General features: G+C 41.3%; 1 protein-coding gene across 1 annotated transcript in view; it reads left to right on the plus strand.

The window, feature by feature from the left end:
* Positions 1 to 18,329, plus strand: part of BEAN1 (brain expressed associated with NEDD4 1) — a 54,821-nt gene extending 36,492 nt beyond the window's left edge. The window contains exons 5-6 of the mRNA XM_068693733.1: positions 3,423 to 3,564; positions 14,766 to 18,329. Coding sequence (XP_068549834.1) covers positions 3,423 to 3,564; positions 14,766 to 15,114 — 491 coding nt within the window. The 3' untranslated portion in view covers positions 15,115 to 18,329. The remainder of the gene's footprint in view (positions 1 to 3,422; positions 3,565 to 14,765) is intronic.
* The last annotated feature ends 317 nt before the right edge of the window (positions 18,330 to 18,646 follow it).

Below are 18,646 nucleotides of genomic sequence, written 5' to 3' on the forward strand. Positions count from 1 at the left end.
CTGGATGTAGGAATAGAAGGTATTTTGATCAAGTTTGCTGATGACACCAAACTTGGAGGAGTTGTGGACTCGAATGAGGGTGGAAAGGCCTTGCAGAGGGATCTGGATAGGTTGGAGAGCTGGGCGATCGCCAACCGCATGAAGTTCAATAAGAGCAAGTGCCGGCTCCTGCACCTGGGACGGGGAAACCCTGGCTGCACGTACAGACTGGGCGATGAGACGCTGGAGAGCAGCCTAGAAGAGAGGGATCTGGGGGTCGTGGTAGACAGCAAGTTGAATATGAGCCAGCAGTGTGCCCTGGCAGCCAGGAGGGCCAACCGTGTCCTGGGGTGCATCAAGCACGGCATCGCTAGTAGGTCGAGGGAGGTGATTGTCCCGCTCTACTCTGCGCTGGTGCGGCCTCACCTCGAGTACTGTGTGCAGTTCTGGGCACCACAGTATAAAAAGGACATGAAACTGTTGGAGAGTGTCCAGAGGAGGGCTACGAAGATGGTGAAAGGCCTGGAGGGGAAGACGTACGAGGAACGGCTGAGGGCACTGGGCCTGTTCAGCCTGGAGAAGAGGAGGCTGAGGGGAGACCTCATTGCAGTCTACAACTTCCTCGTAAGGGGGTGTCGAGAGGCAGGAGACCTTTTCTCCATTAACACCAGTGACAGGACCCGCGGGAACGGGGTTAAGCTGAGGCAGGGGAAATTTAGGCTTGACATCAGGAGGAAGTTCTTCACAGAGAGGGTGGTTGCACACTGGAACAGGCTCCCCAGGGAAGTGGTCACTGCACCGAGCCTGACTGAATTTAAGAAGAGATTGGACTGTGCACTTAGTCACATGGTCTGAACTTTTGGGTAGACCTGTGCGGTGTCAAGAGTTGGACTTGATGATCCTTAAGGGTCCCTTCCATCTCAGGATATTCTATGATTCTATGATTCACTTTGGAAGGGATAAAAAAAAGTGAGTAAACAGTTGTGAGGAGCAGGTGCCAGGCAGCTTTGCAGTCCAGTACCATCTTTGTGCTGGCCCTCAACTGATGCAGCACAAGCCCCCCAGCTGCCGGTTAACATGAACGAGGCCAATGCCAACAGCATTTCTTAAACAGCATATTTTTCCTTGATACACTGCATGATTTTTTCTCCATCACTGGACTCCTGAGAGTTTATTTTCATATCCCTTTACAGCCTTGGTACAAAATATAACGTAATTTTGCTTTTTTGGAAAGCCAGTACTCCCTCACTTGTGCAATGTGCACCAAGCTACACCAGTGACTTGACAATTACCTCCTTTCTTACCACAGAAGTTCAATCTGAGTATAAAGAGAACAGAGCATCAAAATATCATTACACAGACAATTGCCATCATCATTAAAGAGACTTGTTTACTATTAAATAAGACTTTTTTTTTCCACAACAAAAATCCTCCATACTTCAAAGAGGATTTGGGAATATGAAAGTGCAATTTTGTATTTTGGACCCATGTGGGGTTTGCTGACTGAAGTTAAACCAGAGTCAAGAAAACGACAGAATCAGATTTTTCTATATTTAAGAGAAAAGAGTTACAAGAAGTTACTTTGTAAGCATTCAGCTAGTAAAAAAAAAAAAAAAAAAAAAAAAGGTAAATGGATTCACGAGTGGAGCCTCAACAGTTTTTATTATCTATGGCTTTGCTCTTCTATCTGCAGCACATTATAAGCACTCTTATTTGCATATCTTTTAATTTTCTTCTTTACATAGAGAAGACAACAATACCATGCTGTTTTAAAATGCATTGCATCAGATCTTGATTTCACTGGGGTAAATCAACTTTCCACTGAACTCAATGGGACTCAGAGCAGGCTTTTTCGTTTCTAAAAGAAACATTTTCTAGGATCAGTATGTCCACCCAAAGTCAGGAATTATTATTTTTTTTTCTTTTTACTTTTTTCAGAAATATTTACCCAGATATATGAGTAATGTCTGTGTTTTGAGACTGAAGTTTAAACCCCAAAAGAAGTGAAATGCCAACTCCAACAGTAACATACTGGGGAGAGGAAGCAAACAAATAAAAAAGAATCCCCACAACTCTACTATTTTTGTAACATCTTTTTGTCCTATTTTTCAGCATCTAAACTTGGGATTAAATAGTTAAACACAAAGTGGAGTTAGTTTTACTCATGAGCAGCAATATTTTGGCATGACAACATACCGAACACTGGGATCCAATCACTACATTTAAATTTGCTGCTATGTTAATTTCACCACCTTTAAAGTCCCTGAAGTCAGGCCAAAAGGTAAAGGACCATTTTCAAACTGCTTCTTAGAAATAACAATACCACAGAAATGAAAAAAAGAAAAGCATGGTGACATTTTCAGAGATATTCAAAAGAATAATCTTAAACTAAATTCTGCCAGTCTGCCTAAAAGACAATTTTCCATTAGCACACACCATGCTAGTGTCTCAGCACGCGTCCCCTGGCCAGAATGGGATCAGCGGGAATCGCTGTGAAGCTGGCTCCCTTCATTTGTCAAGCAAAAGGAATGCACAGTGCGTGATAGACTCGATTAGCCCCAGTAGAATTCCTCGAGCATAAATTGGCAGAGGCGAAAATTGCCAGAAGGAGGAAAAGCCAGCCCAAGGACGGCAGGAGCGAGTCCTGCCCTTTGCACTCTGCTCAAGAAGCGCTGCTCTGATGGCACTTGAGAAGTTGGCCCTGTCTCCAGGTGCCATTTTAAAGCACTGACGGAAGAGGAAGGCTCGCTGTATACAAATGAGTGGGGGATTTGGGAATTGCCTTATTTCCACAATTCAGGACATTCTAACAGAAATTGATGTTGGCTGTCACACATTAAGCATCATCACAGATGCGCACACAATAGCACTAGCTGCTTGGCATTTCTAGAGCTATGACACTCTTGTGTGAAAGTATTAAGAAATCCCTGGGTCAGGTAGCAGGATAGTTTTTTCTACTATTTGCCATTTTTTCCTCTTTTTCTGTGAGCATTTTTAATAAGAACAGCACTTCCTTAAGACAGGTATACTTACAATCAAACACCTAAGCCTGCTTTTAAACAGCATCACAGCACTGGCCAGGCTACGATGTACACAGCTCCTGGCAAATTCAGCAATCTTGCCAGTGCTTGAAGTTGCATGCGGCTTACACTCCTTCAAGGCACAACAAGAACTTTAGACACCAGCGTCTCTTAGGATAGTGCTAAATACACGGTCCCTGTGCCACAACCCAAAACGCTGCCATTCACCCACAGGTAACAGAGGCTTGCTCTAAAAGGAACAGAAATGTCCTGTGAAAGTTGATTGCTCAGAGTAACAGCAATTCTGCCTCAGATAGGTTTTATTTTCTGATTTACGGATGTGTTATAAACACTGACATGACACTGTCTCAGAGAATCCATCATGTAGGGGAAAAAAGCAAGAATTATCTGCTTGTTTTCCAGCTCCGGATGGCTTCTCTTATGGTGGCTCTTTTGGGGAGCTGAGATCCACCTGCATGGAGGAGTTCCCCCCAGCTTTTGATTTTGGTTCCTATCTGGATACGCTTTCTCAGGTCAATATCATGTATCCCGACTCACCTCCACGGTAAGCGCTCTTCTGAGATTCTGTGTTTTATAGACCTGTACTTGAAAAGCCTGTTGAGAAGGAAACTAAAATTGCTAGACCTAAATCCACTACAAAAACACAGATCATACAGATGCTAGATACAAACAGACTATTAATGTTTTTTGAAGAAATTATTTTGAAAGTCAAAGGTTCACTACTTCAGGAAAAAATTTTTTTTTTTTCCAAGTAGAGATCTCCAGCCGTGGTTTTTAACTACACAGTTACTGCCTCCAAGAACAAGGAGTGCCTCAGTTGGTGTCCATCAGAGTAGTGCCCAACCCACATTTTACTATCACCAGGTTAAAGGAGACTTCAGATTTATACTCCCTCAGAATCAAAACAAAATTGAACCACGTAGACAAGTTTCCAAGTAAGGAGTATTTGCTCCTGTTGCATGCAAGTGATATTCCTCTCAGCAGCTTTATTTCACTGCCTGCATGGATGCAGAAGCCCTTTAATTTTTCTTCTTCTCCAAATACCACTACCCACTCTCAATTCCATAACGCTTGCAGAAAATGATTTTCAAATAAGCAACCATCATGAAATGCACTTCTTTTTTTTTTTTTCTGTTGTTCTTCACACACAGTTAAAAGTATAACCACGTGAGAGCAGGAGTCAGCCTGCTCAGCAGAGTTTCTGCCTACAGTGCACTGCTATACACGTGCACAGAAAAAGTCTAGGTATCTAATTAGTAATCCAGAAACCAGAAAAATCATCATCAACATAATTTAATTGCAAAAAGTAAAAAAAGTAAATCCAATATGCCTAGAATTCAGATACTCACATATGCTGAAACGTTACAGATTGCATCCACAAATTACTATGTAAAACCATCTCCATCATCTCTTACCTGTCATTTACGAGTGCAAAGCTAACAGCCGTGATTTGACAATCTAATGAGCCCCACATGCCACACAAAAATAAAAATAGCTCTTAATAAAACACATTTTAAAAGAGATTTAAACTTTTAAGTTACATTTACTACTGGCCTTAAGACAGCTCAGATAAGACTAAAAACCAGTAAAAATGCACAAAATCTCTCTAAACCTCTTCATAATTTCCAGCAAGTCCCTCTTCTCAGGAAGCAGAACTGAAGTAAACACACTCTTCTGACACGCCTAGTAATGGTACTTAACCTCCTAGTTTGGGATTCTTCATTTTAAAACAGTATTTTGTGAAGGAGGAAAGCTACCTTTTTAGCTGTTTAACCCACACCTTCACTGTGGAGCCATAGTTGCCTGAATTGGTAGCATTTTTGGAGAGGAGTGTCCTTTAAATATCAGGCAACTGCAATTGCCTGGAGGAGCAACACAACCAGAAGAAGCTCGTTCCAGAGTTATTCCAGAACTTATATAGCATCCCCTTCCGTATTTATGACTGATTTCATGCATTTATAGGATACAAGAACTGCCCTCTTGAGTGACAAAAGGCGCTCTTCAGGCCATCTCTATACCCTGCGTACCCTGTGCACCTTGAGTTAATACATGAAGGAATTCAGTTATTCCCTCCAAAGAAGGAGAAATAGCGTTAAACAGAACATTACTCCAGGCTTTCTGTACTGCTGTATCTTACAAACAGCAAATAATGGCTGGTCAGCTTTTTTTTCTTTCTTTTAAGCAGACTCTATTTTAAGTTAAACCTATGCACATAAGACCAAGCCCTTCTCTGACTGCATGCGCGCATAGCCAATATGGAGAGAAGAGGAGAAACTTTTTTCTGTTCTTGCTTTAACAAGGTCACAAAAAGTGGCTATGAAAACTTTCCTGAGCGCTTCTGGGATCACCAGAACAGGGAAAGCAGGTAGCAAGGACACAAGCACTAGGTGACTAGCATATGAAGCAGGCCTTAAGAAGAGCTCTTCAGGAGCACCTCAGCAGTATGAATGTAAGATACATAGACCTTGTGTTTCCTCTGTTCTGTACATGTTCTACAAGCACCCTTTTATGTATTGCAAAGCCATACCAGACACTAAACAGGCTTTTAGAGATGGTGTAAATATTTTAGCAGAAAGCTCACATGTGAAAAATTATTCTGAGGCTGGCATCTAAATTTGTAGAACTTCACAGAAATCCACTTACAAATTTACACTAGTTTTTGGACCCACACCCACAAGTCTTTACTAATAAAAGTAAACCAGCTGACGCCCAAGCAACAACTTGAGTGGGCATTTGGCCAGATTTCTGAGAACAAGCCCAGATTTCTGTGAACAAGCTCTGAGAACATACTTCTTTAACACACGGGTCTCAAAAGATTGCACCAAAGGTTGCTTCATTTCCACCCTGGAAGAGGCCCAAAGCTGGATTTTCCATCTCTGTGGGGTTTTCTGTTTGGAAGCACATACATGAGTGGTACAGGATAGCACTGGATGATCTCTGCTTCCCTGTGAATTCTCCAACTAATTCTGTCATAAGCCTGGCAGAAGCCAACTGTCTTGTGCCTCACCTTGTTCTACAAAACTATTCTGGGCCATCAATACTAGGATCAGAGAAAAAGCAAGGTGCCCCCAAACCACTGCCTCCTCAAGGTTCATCGCTGAGCTGAGGGACCAAGACCTGGCTCTGGATACAGAGAGCAAACACTGCTCATCCCATCACTTGACAACTGTGCATCACAGGTCACAAGTAAAGATGACTTTTATTGTTAATGATTCTTTCCACTTTCTTACTGCTACCATAGTTAAATGTTTTAGAAAAAAAAAAAAAGTACTTTTGGCAAATCATCAAAATCTTATTAGATTTTACATCTTAGCAACACAATTCGGAGAAAACTTCAGGAAAAGTAGAGCTTAGCAGATGGCTGAAAGCAAAGCTATGTAAGAAGACATTTAAACTTACTATTAATACATTTCACATCCCATTGTAACTTTCTCCTCAGAAAAGCACTACATGAATACATTGTATTATGCAAAAGCCTGGTAGATTTCTGTACAGCAGTCTTCACACAGCCCTCCATGGCATAAAACTCCTGTGTGTATTTTCTAATTAGTAGGGCATTAGGAGAGCTGTGGAGAATATTTGGACTGATGGGTCCTAACAGCAGGAACTGGCTGTCAGATGTGGCCTTGAAGCATAAACAATAAACAAGACATGCTTGACCTTGTGCATTTAAAATATTAAGTCCCCAGGATCAGTCCTATTACGGATTACAGCGTTTTGAAGAGTAGGTTTAATGAAATGTAGCGCTGACTAAGTTAATGGAATTCCTACTTCTAATTCATGCAGTGCGAGATGTAATTTAAAGCTAAGCTAGCATACCCCAAAGCTAGTAACCCAACTGTAGCATAAACAAGAGCAAGAGATGAAGAGCAGCAAGGGAGGCAACTCCCTTGGCAAGTACCTCTCAACGTGCATTTGGAGTGAAAGATTTCAGTGAGTGAAAGCAAGGGGTTTTAACCATGGTCTGCAAGAGGCAGCAGCATTACATCGCTGCACAGCAGGTGCTGCAGAGGTAAGCATTCTTCAATGTACCAATTTTACTAAAACCATACTTTCTGAGTTGATTTCAGTAGAAATTTTACCACCTTACCAAATCATTATCTTATACATTCTAAACACTTCTTTGAGAAGCTGCTGGGGATAACAGCTTTATAGAGCTTGTGCTCGTGCTCACTGTGCCCAGTCAGTGCAACATACTTGTAACGAGCTTTCCTAATTATAGTTATATACATGTATCAAGAAAGTTGTTTAAAAATAATTTTAGCTTCCATGTTTTAAGTGGCTTGAAATACAATACCAATCAAGGATCAAGAAAATTAAGAATATCTGCATTTTCTTGATGAGTCACTGAAATTCTAACAACGAGGAGATTTGAGGTTCCCTTCAGGTAAGCAATTTTATCAACCTCTCACCTTTTGGCCAGAGGAGAAGCACTTCACCCTACTTGACTAAGTGCTTTTTCACTCCCTAGAGATCAGCTAGTAATGGTATGTACAAAGCTTTAGGCAACCAAGGCTCTCACCTTTTTCATCTGTGACTCATGACTGTCTAATACAGTAATAGCACCGAGGAAAGACTCTTGAGCAAGATGGAGGGATTTAGCTTCAGGAATAGCTTTAATGGAAGCTACACAAGTCCTCTCCATATTTCACACTGAAATGTGTCCTGTAGCGCATGCTGTGATAAAACTTGTTAGTCACTCATTATCCTAGTATGCACACTAGAACACTTTTTTTTCTCCCCTTTGTTATTTGGTTGGCTTTTGTTCCATTTAAAAATAAGCTTACTACACCACATCTGATCATCTTGCCCAATCTATAGATAGGATCACTTCTAAAGAGAAGTGTGTTATGCAGGCTTAATAAATTCCAGCACTCTTAACACGTCTGTCCATTCATCATTGTTTAACTGGCAAATCCATTTAAAATTACTTTAAACTAGCAAAAAAAAAATGTTGACATCTTCAAGACAGACCTTAGTTTTCCTCAGAATATGAAGTCAAAAAAAAAAAAAAACCACACACACACAAAAACAAACAAAAAACTACTTCTGCTACTTGCTACTTTCTTTCCTAAGGCATCCATCTCCAATTCCTGAGGAAGCAAGTCAGCCGTACCTGAGACAAGAAAGCTTGAACCAACTTCCAGAGATTTTCTTGAAATAATTAGGTTTGCAGTAAACGAGCACAAAAAACTTGCTATGTTGGGCTGTATTCCCTTGCCAAGGCCGCTTTTCACACCCCTCACAGTCAGTAAACTAAAAAATATCACTGGAAATACGACACGATGAAATCCACTGGCAATCATGACATAAGATAAAACTCGGTTCTTTCATCTCCAATTTTTGAATGAGACCCAAAAAACCCCTTCCTTTCACATTCTAGTTAGTGCTCTTCCTAGCTAATATTAGATACAGAAACAAGGTAATTGCTTTTTGATTAGTTGGTCGCAATTTGCTGTGGAGAGATTTTTATGACACATTTCAAGGCCCACCAGGTGACCCTGAGAGGTCAGTGTGCAAGCCTCATCCCAACCATTGTGCCTGCACTAGTCCTGCAGATGCCTTTGGGAGCTCTGTAAAAGCAGCCCTGCCCTGGCTAGGTGCTCAGCTCATGAGCATGCCACCAGACAAGGGCAGCTCCATCAATTTATACCTGCTGTGTTGGCAGTTTTCTTCCTCCAACCGCTTTCACCTCACTTCCCTGCTACCAATCATCCTCCAGGTAGCCACTACCATCAGAGGAACGTAGGCTCAAAAGGATCTTCTGCAGTTACACAGCCCCGTCCCTGCTGCTGCAAGTAACCACTCTTTACAGTCAGTCAGCTAGCCCCTAACACAGGCTGCGGGGATCTTTTTCCCCATTACACTCATTCCAGAATACCTACAGACAGACCTAATTTTAACTATTATGGCAAACGTATTTCCAGCTTAAATTTGTTTATGGACATGTTATGAGTTTCCTTTTGTGTCATTTCCCTTCCTCAAAAATGCCCGTGCCTTTCTTTCAGTTAACTTGCTTGTTGTATTTGTAGTCAAAAATCATCTCGCACCTCAGCCTGCATGTCATGAGGCTGTGGCACAAAGTGTTTTTAGCTTTCTGTCATCAAACATACCTGGTGGGCCACTGTATCATCTGACCAGCCCTTCTCTACACCTGTCCCAGTTTCACTCTGGAAGTGCAAACTATTGCTGCCTCCAAACACCCTGCAGCACTGAAGGCAGAAAACCCTGATGAAAGATAAGCACCAAGTATTTCTAACCAGAAACTTACTGTGCCACAATACTTAAAGCTCTTACACCAGTACTGAAAAAAAGAGTATTTTTCTCTAGTTTCCCACTAGTTACACTTTCTGTTCCATATCGCAGGCAGCGTTTCCTTTACCTGCTCAGAAATCTTTCCTAGAATAATTAAAACAAAGCCCTTTTTAGGAATATGATCCTAAAACAAATCACGTGGCAAACATTCCCAAATATCAGCAGGTTCTAAGCACTTCTGCTGACGTACAAAAATGAGTACTATTGTTTAGAAATGTATTTGTGGCTTAACTCCACAGTACAGGAGGCTATAAGAGATTATTTTAAAACAAATTTGTCTTCACTGATCATTATTACAGTGCCCATAGCTTAATTGTATAAAAGTCCCCTTTTTAAAATAACCACATTTCATACATAATGTAAAACTTTTTTTTTTTTTTGACAAAACCTTCCCAGAAAAAAACTCCAGTGACTTTATTGGATCATTCCATCAGGGCCCTGCCTGACACGGCAGTCTGTCATCTGTGAGTGTTACGTGCCTGTTACCCCTCACCACCAGAATCTGGGATCAGCCATAGTAAAAATTCTCATGTTACCCGGGCCCAGAGACAGATGGGTTTTTATTTCATATGAACACAGTAACTAGGAGGACAGAAACAGGAGGTGCTACTTAACTACACTGGCTTATTCTTGCACTATCATTCTACTAATTACTAAGCTCCAACAGTTTGGGGTACTTTTTGTAACACAGAAATACACTTTGGCTCTTCATCCTAAGTCACTGTTCAAGAATTGAAAGTGAATGACTGAGACAGAGTAACACGAATGGATCACTACTGCATGAAAATATTAAACTAACATTCAATAAATCACTAACAAAGCATGCAGAAGTTAAAATACAGTTAGCAAATGCACCTAATATCTCTAATGGAAACTGCTGATATCAAAAATAAACCTAAGAAAATGTGCTGCCTCATGACATCTGTCACTGTAAGAGCAGTTCTGCTAAAATGGTAATGTTTTCTCTTGGTAGTTACAGATAACCAAAGCATACAAGTATCATCTAAGAAAACACACTGACATTTCCAAGCTACTGTCCTCCAAACGCAGCTGTTGGCAGATTGCAGGATCAGAGATAGCATCATCTGTTGAACTACTTACATTGTTATCGAACACATCCAACACATCCCTTTGATTCTCCTTTAAATAGTTACAGAACATTTGTTCTAATTTCAGCTTTTCTTTCTCAGGCAACATCATCACATAAACATCCTTTGTGGTGTTTTATCACAGTTTAAACCTGTCAGCACATGCATTTTCCAGGAAAAGATTAGTGTTTACCATTATTAAAAGACAGTAGGTCATCAATAAAATGGAAACAATGCAGGAGCAATTTTCATGGACTCACAACATATACCAGATGAATGAAGTAAACAAAAAGACATCCATTTCACACAGAAGAATTTTTCATTCCCCAGATTTGTCTTTTATTCACTAGCTACTGTCTGCAACTCAAAAAATTCCGTAAGTAGAAACTCCTTCTTTCTCCAGAGAGTAGGTCATAATTTATGAATGACAGCTAGTTAAATAAGCTCTTTTGTGTTTCCTTAGCAACAAAGCCATCCTAATTCTTACTGCAATGAGACCTGACAAATTCATGAAGTTATTTCACTGCCTCCAAACATTCTGAGCCAACAAGGTCAGCCTGAAGATCTGCTGGATTTTTTAAGTAACATTCTTTTCTTTGTGGGTCGTATTTACATGCAGCATGATGGCGCTAACAGATACCAGTCTTCCTTCCCTTTCCTAGAATAGTTACCCCTTAAAAATTCAATAGCATAGTCTGTGATGACAATTAAGTTATTTTGACAGGAAACAAGGCAAAGAAATACAGACAACAAAACATCTCCATGTCAGTAACCCCTTCCTCCTCACAACTAAAAAATAATAAAGTGAATTCACCACAAGTACTGTAATCAAGGTTTTTTAAGATTCAAAAAGAGATGGACGATATTCACAAGATGCAGTGCAACAAGCTCCTGTGGTCCATTACTACGTTACAGTAACGTAATACTTTCCAAAAATGTTGTTGTTTAAAAGGATCTTCCTTGTGAGTGCTGTACTGAACATCAAGCGTTAGTTACTTCTTACGTGTACAATAACTTTGCAGAACTGAATCTCAGATAAATCGTAACTACCATCATATTTTTTGCTAGAGCTCTAGTCACCTCTTCCTCTCAAACATGGCTCTTTAAGACAGCCGTGAGGATTTAGTCTAGTACCACTCACATCTGTACTTGCCAATCAACTGCAAGAAATGATTGTTAATAGAATTTTTATAAGCGATCCTTTAAATCTTTTGAGGAATGATTTTTCCAACCATTAACACACATGGACAGTGAGTACCTATGGAATTGTGTATTACTTGTTATAATACATTCTTAGAATCCTCTAATAAAAAAAGACTGGGTAAAGACCAGATGCACAAGCTTACATATTATAGACTCTGAAGGAGAGCATGATTTGTATATATAACCACGAAGGTGTTAAAAAGTTATTTATTTGAAAATTCATGTTCCTTACTGTCCTATAAAACTTTTAGGATGTGAATTCAATTGCTAAGAATGATGATGGAGAGCATTACTTGCATGGGAGTATGGAGAAAAAAGATTTATTTTTTATCTATCACGTATAAAAAGAAAAAATACCCTAATAATATATTGATATTTAGAATAAAACACCAAAATGCCAGGTCTTGAACTCTGTAATTTCCTAGCCACATCTTGATGCTTAAAAGCCTTCTTCACAGAAGGCCATTTTGCTTTTTATTGCACCAAGCATTTTAGTTCGAGCAGCACCATGCAGATGACCAGGTAAGAGCAGTAAGTAGAAGGTTTATACTGTGCCCATTGCTCCTTCAGGCCAGTGGCAGATTTCCCTTGTGCTGGGGCTGGGCCAGAATCTGGAGACAGACAAACTTCTTCCCTCTGGTGTCTCAGAAAAGGGATGCCAGATTTTCCACCTTGGAACTCACATTCCTGTGGGCTTTCCAAAACCAAAATTCTTTTCCCTCTTTTGCTATGGTAACAGGACCCAGTAGTGCTCTTCATTAGCCTGATTAAGTCACTCAAAACTGGTGGAAAGATTTCAAATAAATTCATTGGTCTTTAGGTCAGTAAAACGTAAATTACGTAAAGATGCAGTTCAGAAGAAGTAATTCTGCAAAGAGAGGCTCTTCCTTTACTCTGAGTTTGTGAAGAATTGAGTTTGGGGCATCAGCTCCTCAGTCTCTGACTGAAGTAATAGAATAATAGGTTTGCTTGAAAGTGTCAGTGTGCTTAGTAGACTCTTGACTTAAATCTTTTCCAGGTGCTACATAAAACCAACTTAACCTTCTACCTGCTGAGATTTGAAGTATCTAGCCACCTTAGGGTCTTCAGAGCAGAGTTATGGTTTGCAATACCATTCTTTCTGGTGGGGAAATGAGAATTTTAAGTCCGGATTTAAAACCATTGTCCCCACGAACATAAAAATAAGATTGTGGACAAGGTAGCTTAAAAACACTTCTGGATATTTAGACTATTTAGTAACCTAGTGCTAAGATTTCCCTTTCTTACCCAAAGATTTCTCTCCCTGCCCCCAAAACCACTTTCATCACCCACACTGGAAACAATACCATCAAAACCAACAGGAGCAGTCTGAGGGAGAGGTACGAATGAGTGCCACAGGACCAAGTGTTTTTCTAAAGCAGGGCCTCCATGGTTGATTTCAGATTTGAGCTCTCTGCAACTGATGTGAGCTGCCCTGTTACAAGTCACTTACAATCTGCAAGTAGGGTTTATTAGCTTGGGTTTAGCCTGGCAGTAATGCAATTACGGGGGGCAGAAAGACTGCCTGCAGTCTACTGGGAAGACGTATGCTAAATATCCCATCTTTCAGGAAATATCCTAGATCTTAATAGCTCTGCAGTTACTGTGGTTGAGGAAATGGATTCTTAATTTGTCTGGCTCCAGCAGAACTGTTTTTCAGGTCAGCTGACCGGGAGAAGGTTGTGTGTTTTTCCAGTGGTCATTTTCTGTTTGGTTTTATGTGTGTGTGTTCTCTCAGAACATGCGCATGTCCTCTTCAGAATCCAATTAAACGTGATCAGGAAAATTTTAAACAAGGCAGCCATAAATAAAGTAGGTCCAACATTTAGGAACAGGATGTTGTGCCTCTTCCTCACTTCTGCCTGCATAGCCAGTGAGCTCAGAGCACAGGACGCCCCTTCAGACCACCAAACCTGGGCTGGTTGGACAGCAGAGGCAGCAGCAGCTCTGTTTTGCAGACAAGCAGCTGATGCTAAGGTAGCCAGGTAGCGGAGCACCCAGATAACAAACCAGCATCACCAGTTCTGGCTGAGAACCAAGCCTACCAGATCACTGCCTGGCTCCTGTGGGGCCACACCGCGATTTGCACAGAGGGCTGAGCAGCACCAGCGCAGTACGGTGCTCACCTTGGCTGTGACCATTCCCAGCCCCCTCCTGCACCACAGGACATGGGAAAACAAGCACTAAAGCACACTGCTCTGTCCTGGCTCAATATTTTCCCCTCTCAGGCCTCACTAGGCTGCACAACCCAAGCTCCAATCCTCATCTGCCTGTCTGCATTCACCCCAGGGCAGCCAGGGCTGAGCGCTGTGGTGCAGCGAGGAGGCAGTCGGTCCCTGGCTCTCGCTTGGTGCCACCGACAGAAGCACAGAGCCTGGGCAGACATGAGCTGGCTCCTCGTGGAAATCCCGCAGATCAATCTTTCTTGCTTTCCTGCTATCTGAGAGGAACATGATGAGGAGTCTGCTGAGTCTCAGAATGGCCAGCATGAGTCTGTCAAGATTATTCATCACAGCTCTGCACCTCAGCAAGCAATCCTGCTGTCCATGCAAGCACAGATCTGCCATCCAGACAGCCCACGGCACATAACGGCTGGCTGAGCACAGCGAGGAAGGATGTCCCAGAGACCTGCAAGTCAGGAAGACAGGATTTGATGGGATATTCCACCTAAAGCTCTCCATACCTATCTTTCATAGAAACGGCAGCACCTCCTCTTTTGCCTCCCCCATTTCTGACCTTGCCAGACACAAAGAGCAGAGATGGGGACTGCACCCCCTGCACCAGCAGTGACTGGTGCCAGCTGCGTGCTCCCCTGGCTCCCATATAAGCAGCAGCAAGGCTCATCCCCTGGCGTGTCACTACCACAGCTGTGGTTCCTACAGAAGGACAGGGGGCTGAGCCATCACCGAGACCTCTGCCATTACCTGCAGGTACTGGGAGATGTGCTTTTAAGTCTGGTGCTCTCAGTGTCTCACATTGCAAGGGCAAGCAGGGCTGTGGGCTGAGGAACAAAACACCAGATGATCGTTTTTTTCTCACTTCACCTGCCCCTGTTATGCTGAAAATGATGTACTGTGGCATTTTTCACAGGAATCTAATGAAAAATTTGTTTGTCTTGCAGCTACGATGAATGTGTGGGGCCAGGAGCAACACAAATGTATATTCCCACAGATGATCCCCCTCCCTATTCTCTTATGGACCCCTGTCAAGGAAATGAAATATCTATAAACATTAGCCTGGAAGAAGAAGAAGCATCTGGGACTACAGGACAGGCTGCAAATTATGCAGTCAGGCTGCAGGACTTGCAGCAGCCCATTCCATCTATCTCTTTGTCGTCTCTCACTCTGGAGGCTGCTCCTCTGTACGAAACAGTGGTGTGCGAACAGAACATCCCCATCCCACTGGTTCCAGTGGAAGTACTGAAAAATTCTCCTACTGACTATCAGACTGTTCTGAACCAAATCATGTGAATAAAAGCGGCTTTTTCCTTCCATCTTTCTGAAGAACTCAGGCTGAGAAAAAAAAAGACACATTTAAATGGAAGAATAAAACCTCTGAAAGTTTTACCTATTTTATATCTTTAAAAAGGGATGTAATGGGATTGCTTTTTTATTTTTTACAGTGAATTTTGAAAGTTTACCTAAAGTTCCCTCTTTGTGCTTCGAAGTGTTCCATGGCATCATACACCATAAAAAAGCAGCAGTGACAAGCAGCGCATCCAGCCTTTTGAAGCATTTCCAATGACACTGCAATTAGCCTCTCAGTGTAGATACATGTTACCCAGTCAAGCTAACTTGTTGATTTTATGATACTTTGCATGCTTTAGAGCAAAAGGAGAAAGAAGAGCATTTTGTTGTCTTTGTAGGTGCCATTAGTACATTTCATTCAATGTCTTGGCAACTAAGCGTTTTCTTAAAAATTCTTTGTCTAAATCTGTATTTCAGTAGACAGAGAGAACACTGCCTGCAAAACATGATTAGCAGTACCACATAGGAGCCAAACAAAAAGAAGCAGAGTATTTTCATACTCACATTTTTCCTTCAGAAAGCCTGGCCAGTACCAAAGCCTGCTGTAAATGGGCAAGCGATGAAGAGGGGGCAACGGATCCTCACACACCAATTGGCTTTACCCATCAAGTGGTGCTCCAGCTGTGTGCACGCCTGGGAGCTGGGCACCCTTCACAGGGACTTGATGTAGCTAAGGAAAGACAGCATCTAGAAGCCCAGAAGATGCTTTGTGTTGATTCCCATCACGCACGACTACATTTTCAGGCACTAACTGATCTCATTCTTCAGTTAGGAGCTTGTAGAACTAAAAAAAGGACCTTGACCTCTAGAAATTGAGCAAGGGGGAATGTACATAATAGATGCTGCACTCAGCAGTCACAATAACAGAGATTCTCACTTTGTACAGAAACTCTTTCTATTAGACACGATCCTCTTCACTGAAATTTTGATACTCATAAACCTGATCTCCGCTCATAGACCCGGACTTCTCACACGTTCATTTGATGAATGCATAGAAGTTGCAAATGCATGCTGGCAGGAACAACAGAAGGAACTGCAGGCATGAGTTTAATCTTGCACAGTACACAGGCGTCCTGTCTGCATTTAAGGACTAAGCTGGATCTTCAACCAGTACTAGTTAGCAGAGTTACCGGGCTCATCTGCATTCAATCTCTTATGGGTATTTTCTCTGAAAAAAATGTTTAACTTTTACACTGATAAAATGGACTTCAGTTTATTACCCCCAATGAAGGATAAGTAAAAAGGAGTATGGTATACATACAACTGTGTTTCAAAAGAAGTGTCATTCCAATTACGAAAACTGCACTTAGATTTTCTATAAATACAAAATAATTTTCAACAGTAATCATTACTCAACACTCCAAAGATCGACACAAATATAATTAATACTTAGATGGGAAGTAATTACATGATTCTTACTGCTCTATGAATTATATCATTGCTGAGTCATGCGCACACAATGGGGTAAGGTAAGTATGTATTTTTTGCTAAGCAGATAAGAGTAAATATGTATTTTGCTAAAACAACAGAATCTTTTGCAGTTCTCCAAAATTTTCAATAGACTATACCCAAAACAACAAAAATTCACCATTTTGCATTGCAAAACATACTGGCAAGTATTGCCAGAATCTAAACTAAATTATTCAGCATTCGCATTTTTACCAGACAGAACCATTCTTCTGTATAAAGTACTACTGGAAAATGTTTTGTGGCATGCAAAACACCCTGCAATCAGAGAGACGAAACTCTACACCATTATGGCCAAGAAAAATCAAAAAAAGAAAATCAACATAGAAGAGTATCAGTCAGTTCCATTGACAGGAAAATAAAAAGTGAAGGAAGGTGCTGAGGTTTATTTATGCTTCCATAGTTGTGTCTTCCTGCAGCTCTTGGAAACCTGCCTAGAACAGGGTAAGGCACTGGGATAAGACCATGCCCACTTCTCGCTGCTGGCAGGGACTAAAGAGGGAATTAATATAGGTTAGAAAGCAAATGTGACTTTTTTTTTTCTTTGACAAACTGTCTCTTCCACCTGTACAGCAAACCTGGCTGTACTTCCAAAGACTAGCTGAGGGCTTTTCATGTCACACACACACACACAGAATTTCTAGGTTGGAAGAGACCTCAAGATCAATGTCTGACAATCAAGCCTCTAAAGCCTTTACTCTGCTACAAATGCTTGCATTTTCTATGTATTCTGGGAAATGCTTCTGGCTGTTTGGCTTTACACCTGACAGGGATTTCAGGCCCTTCTGCTATCTAAATGTGGAAAGAAAAAAATATATATATTTAAAAACAAGCTGATTTTAAGCAGGATTCTGATGAAAATGGGAGACTTGCATTTTATCTCATGACAGAAATGCTTCACTAAAATTTAGTAAACTAATCCAAGTCTTTCTTGATTTGAACACAGTTAAGACATTCTCAGTATTGCAGGTAGCAGCATTACTGACAAATAAATAGCCATCTGCTCCCTCTTGTGGTACACTGCTTCATACAGTCATGTAGTCAGCACACCACTACACCCAGGTCACAGCAGGGCTCATCCAGCCAGATAATCCCAGCTTCTTTGTCACAGGGATGAGGAAGCCAACCAAAACATACTTCTATTTTGTCACACTTTCCTTAGTTAGCACTAAATGTATGGGTTACATCACTGATTATCAACTAACATTTTTTTTTAAAAAAAAAAAAAAAGAAAGAAAGAAATTTGTGAATTAAAGATACAATGTGATACCTTAGCAAGGCCCCTTGCAAGAGTAACTTAGAATTTTCTAGTATTGATAATCCTTTTAACTATGTTATATCCAATGAAGTCAAGAGAAAAAGCTTACAAGTCCAAACCGTATGTCTCCGCAGAGACAACACCATAAACAGCGTCTCCTAAATTTAATGGAAGGTGAGTTATACCCTAAAGAAATTCATACCCTCTTATTAGATTTTATCCTAAACTCTGGCATCATTTTAATGGCAATCCTAAAAACAAGCTGAATGCAGGCCTTTCATCTATTACATGATTAATGTGAGAAAGCAAACTGTTTGGATGAACTGTTTCTTGATACTTGATAACAATGCTGTATTTCTATACTCATCTGTTTTGCTTCGATTTTTAGTATATGAATCTTTACAGACAAACTTTAGTAAAGAATATACACGTATTTGACACAGCTTCTGTGTTTTTTATTGCACCGCTATCACACTGGGGCTAGCCACAGCCCGTTGGTAAGGCAGCTCAGCACCACTGTGCCTCAGCCACTTGCACAGGGATTTCACGTTTGTCAGAAGGCGCAGGAAGGAGCAGCCGCCGGCACAGGTCTGTGGGGCACTCAGGGCTCCCCAGCTGCAGGAGACGAGGCGGCGTGTGCACAAGCACAAGCAGAAAGCAATACCACGGCTGAGGAAGTTGTTGCCTTTGAATGAGGTGTTCCCGGGCTTTTCAAGAAGCATCACAAAGCATCACAACCATCCATACGTA

The sequence above is a fragment of the Anas acuta genome, chromosome 10 (genome assembly GCF_963932015.1).
Source record: "Anas acuta chromosome 10, bAnaAcu1.1, whole genome shotgun sequence".
Lineage (NCBI taxonomy): Eukaryota > Metazoa > Chordata > Aves > Anseriformes > Anatidae > Anas > Anas acuta.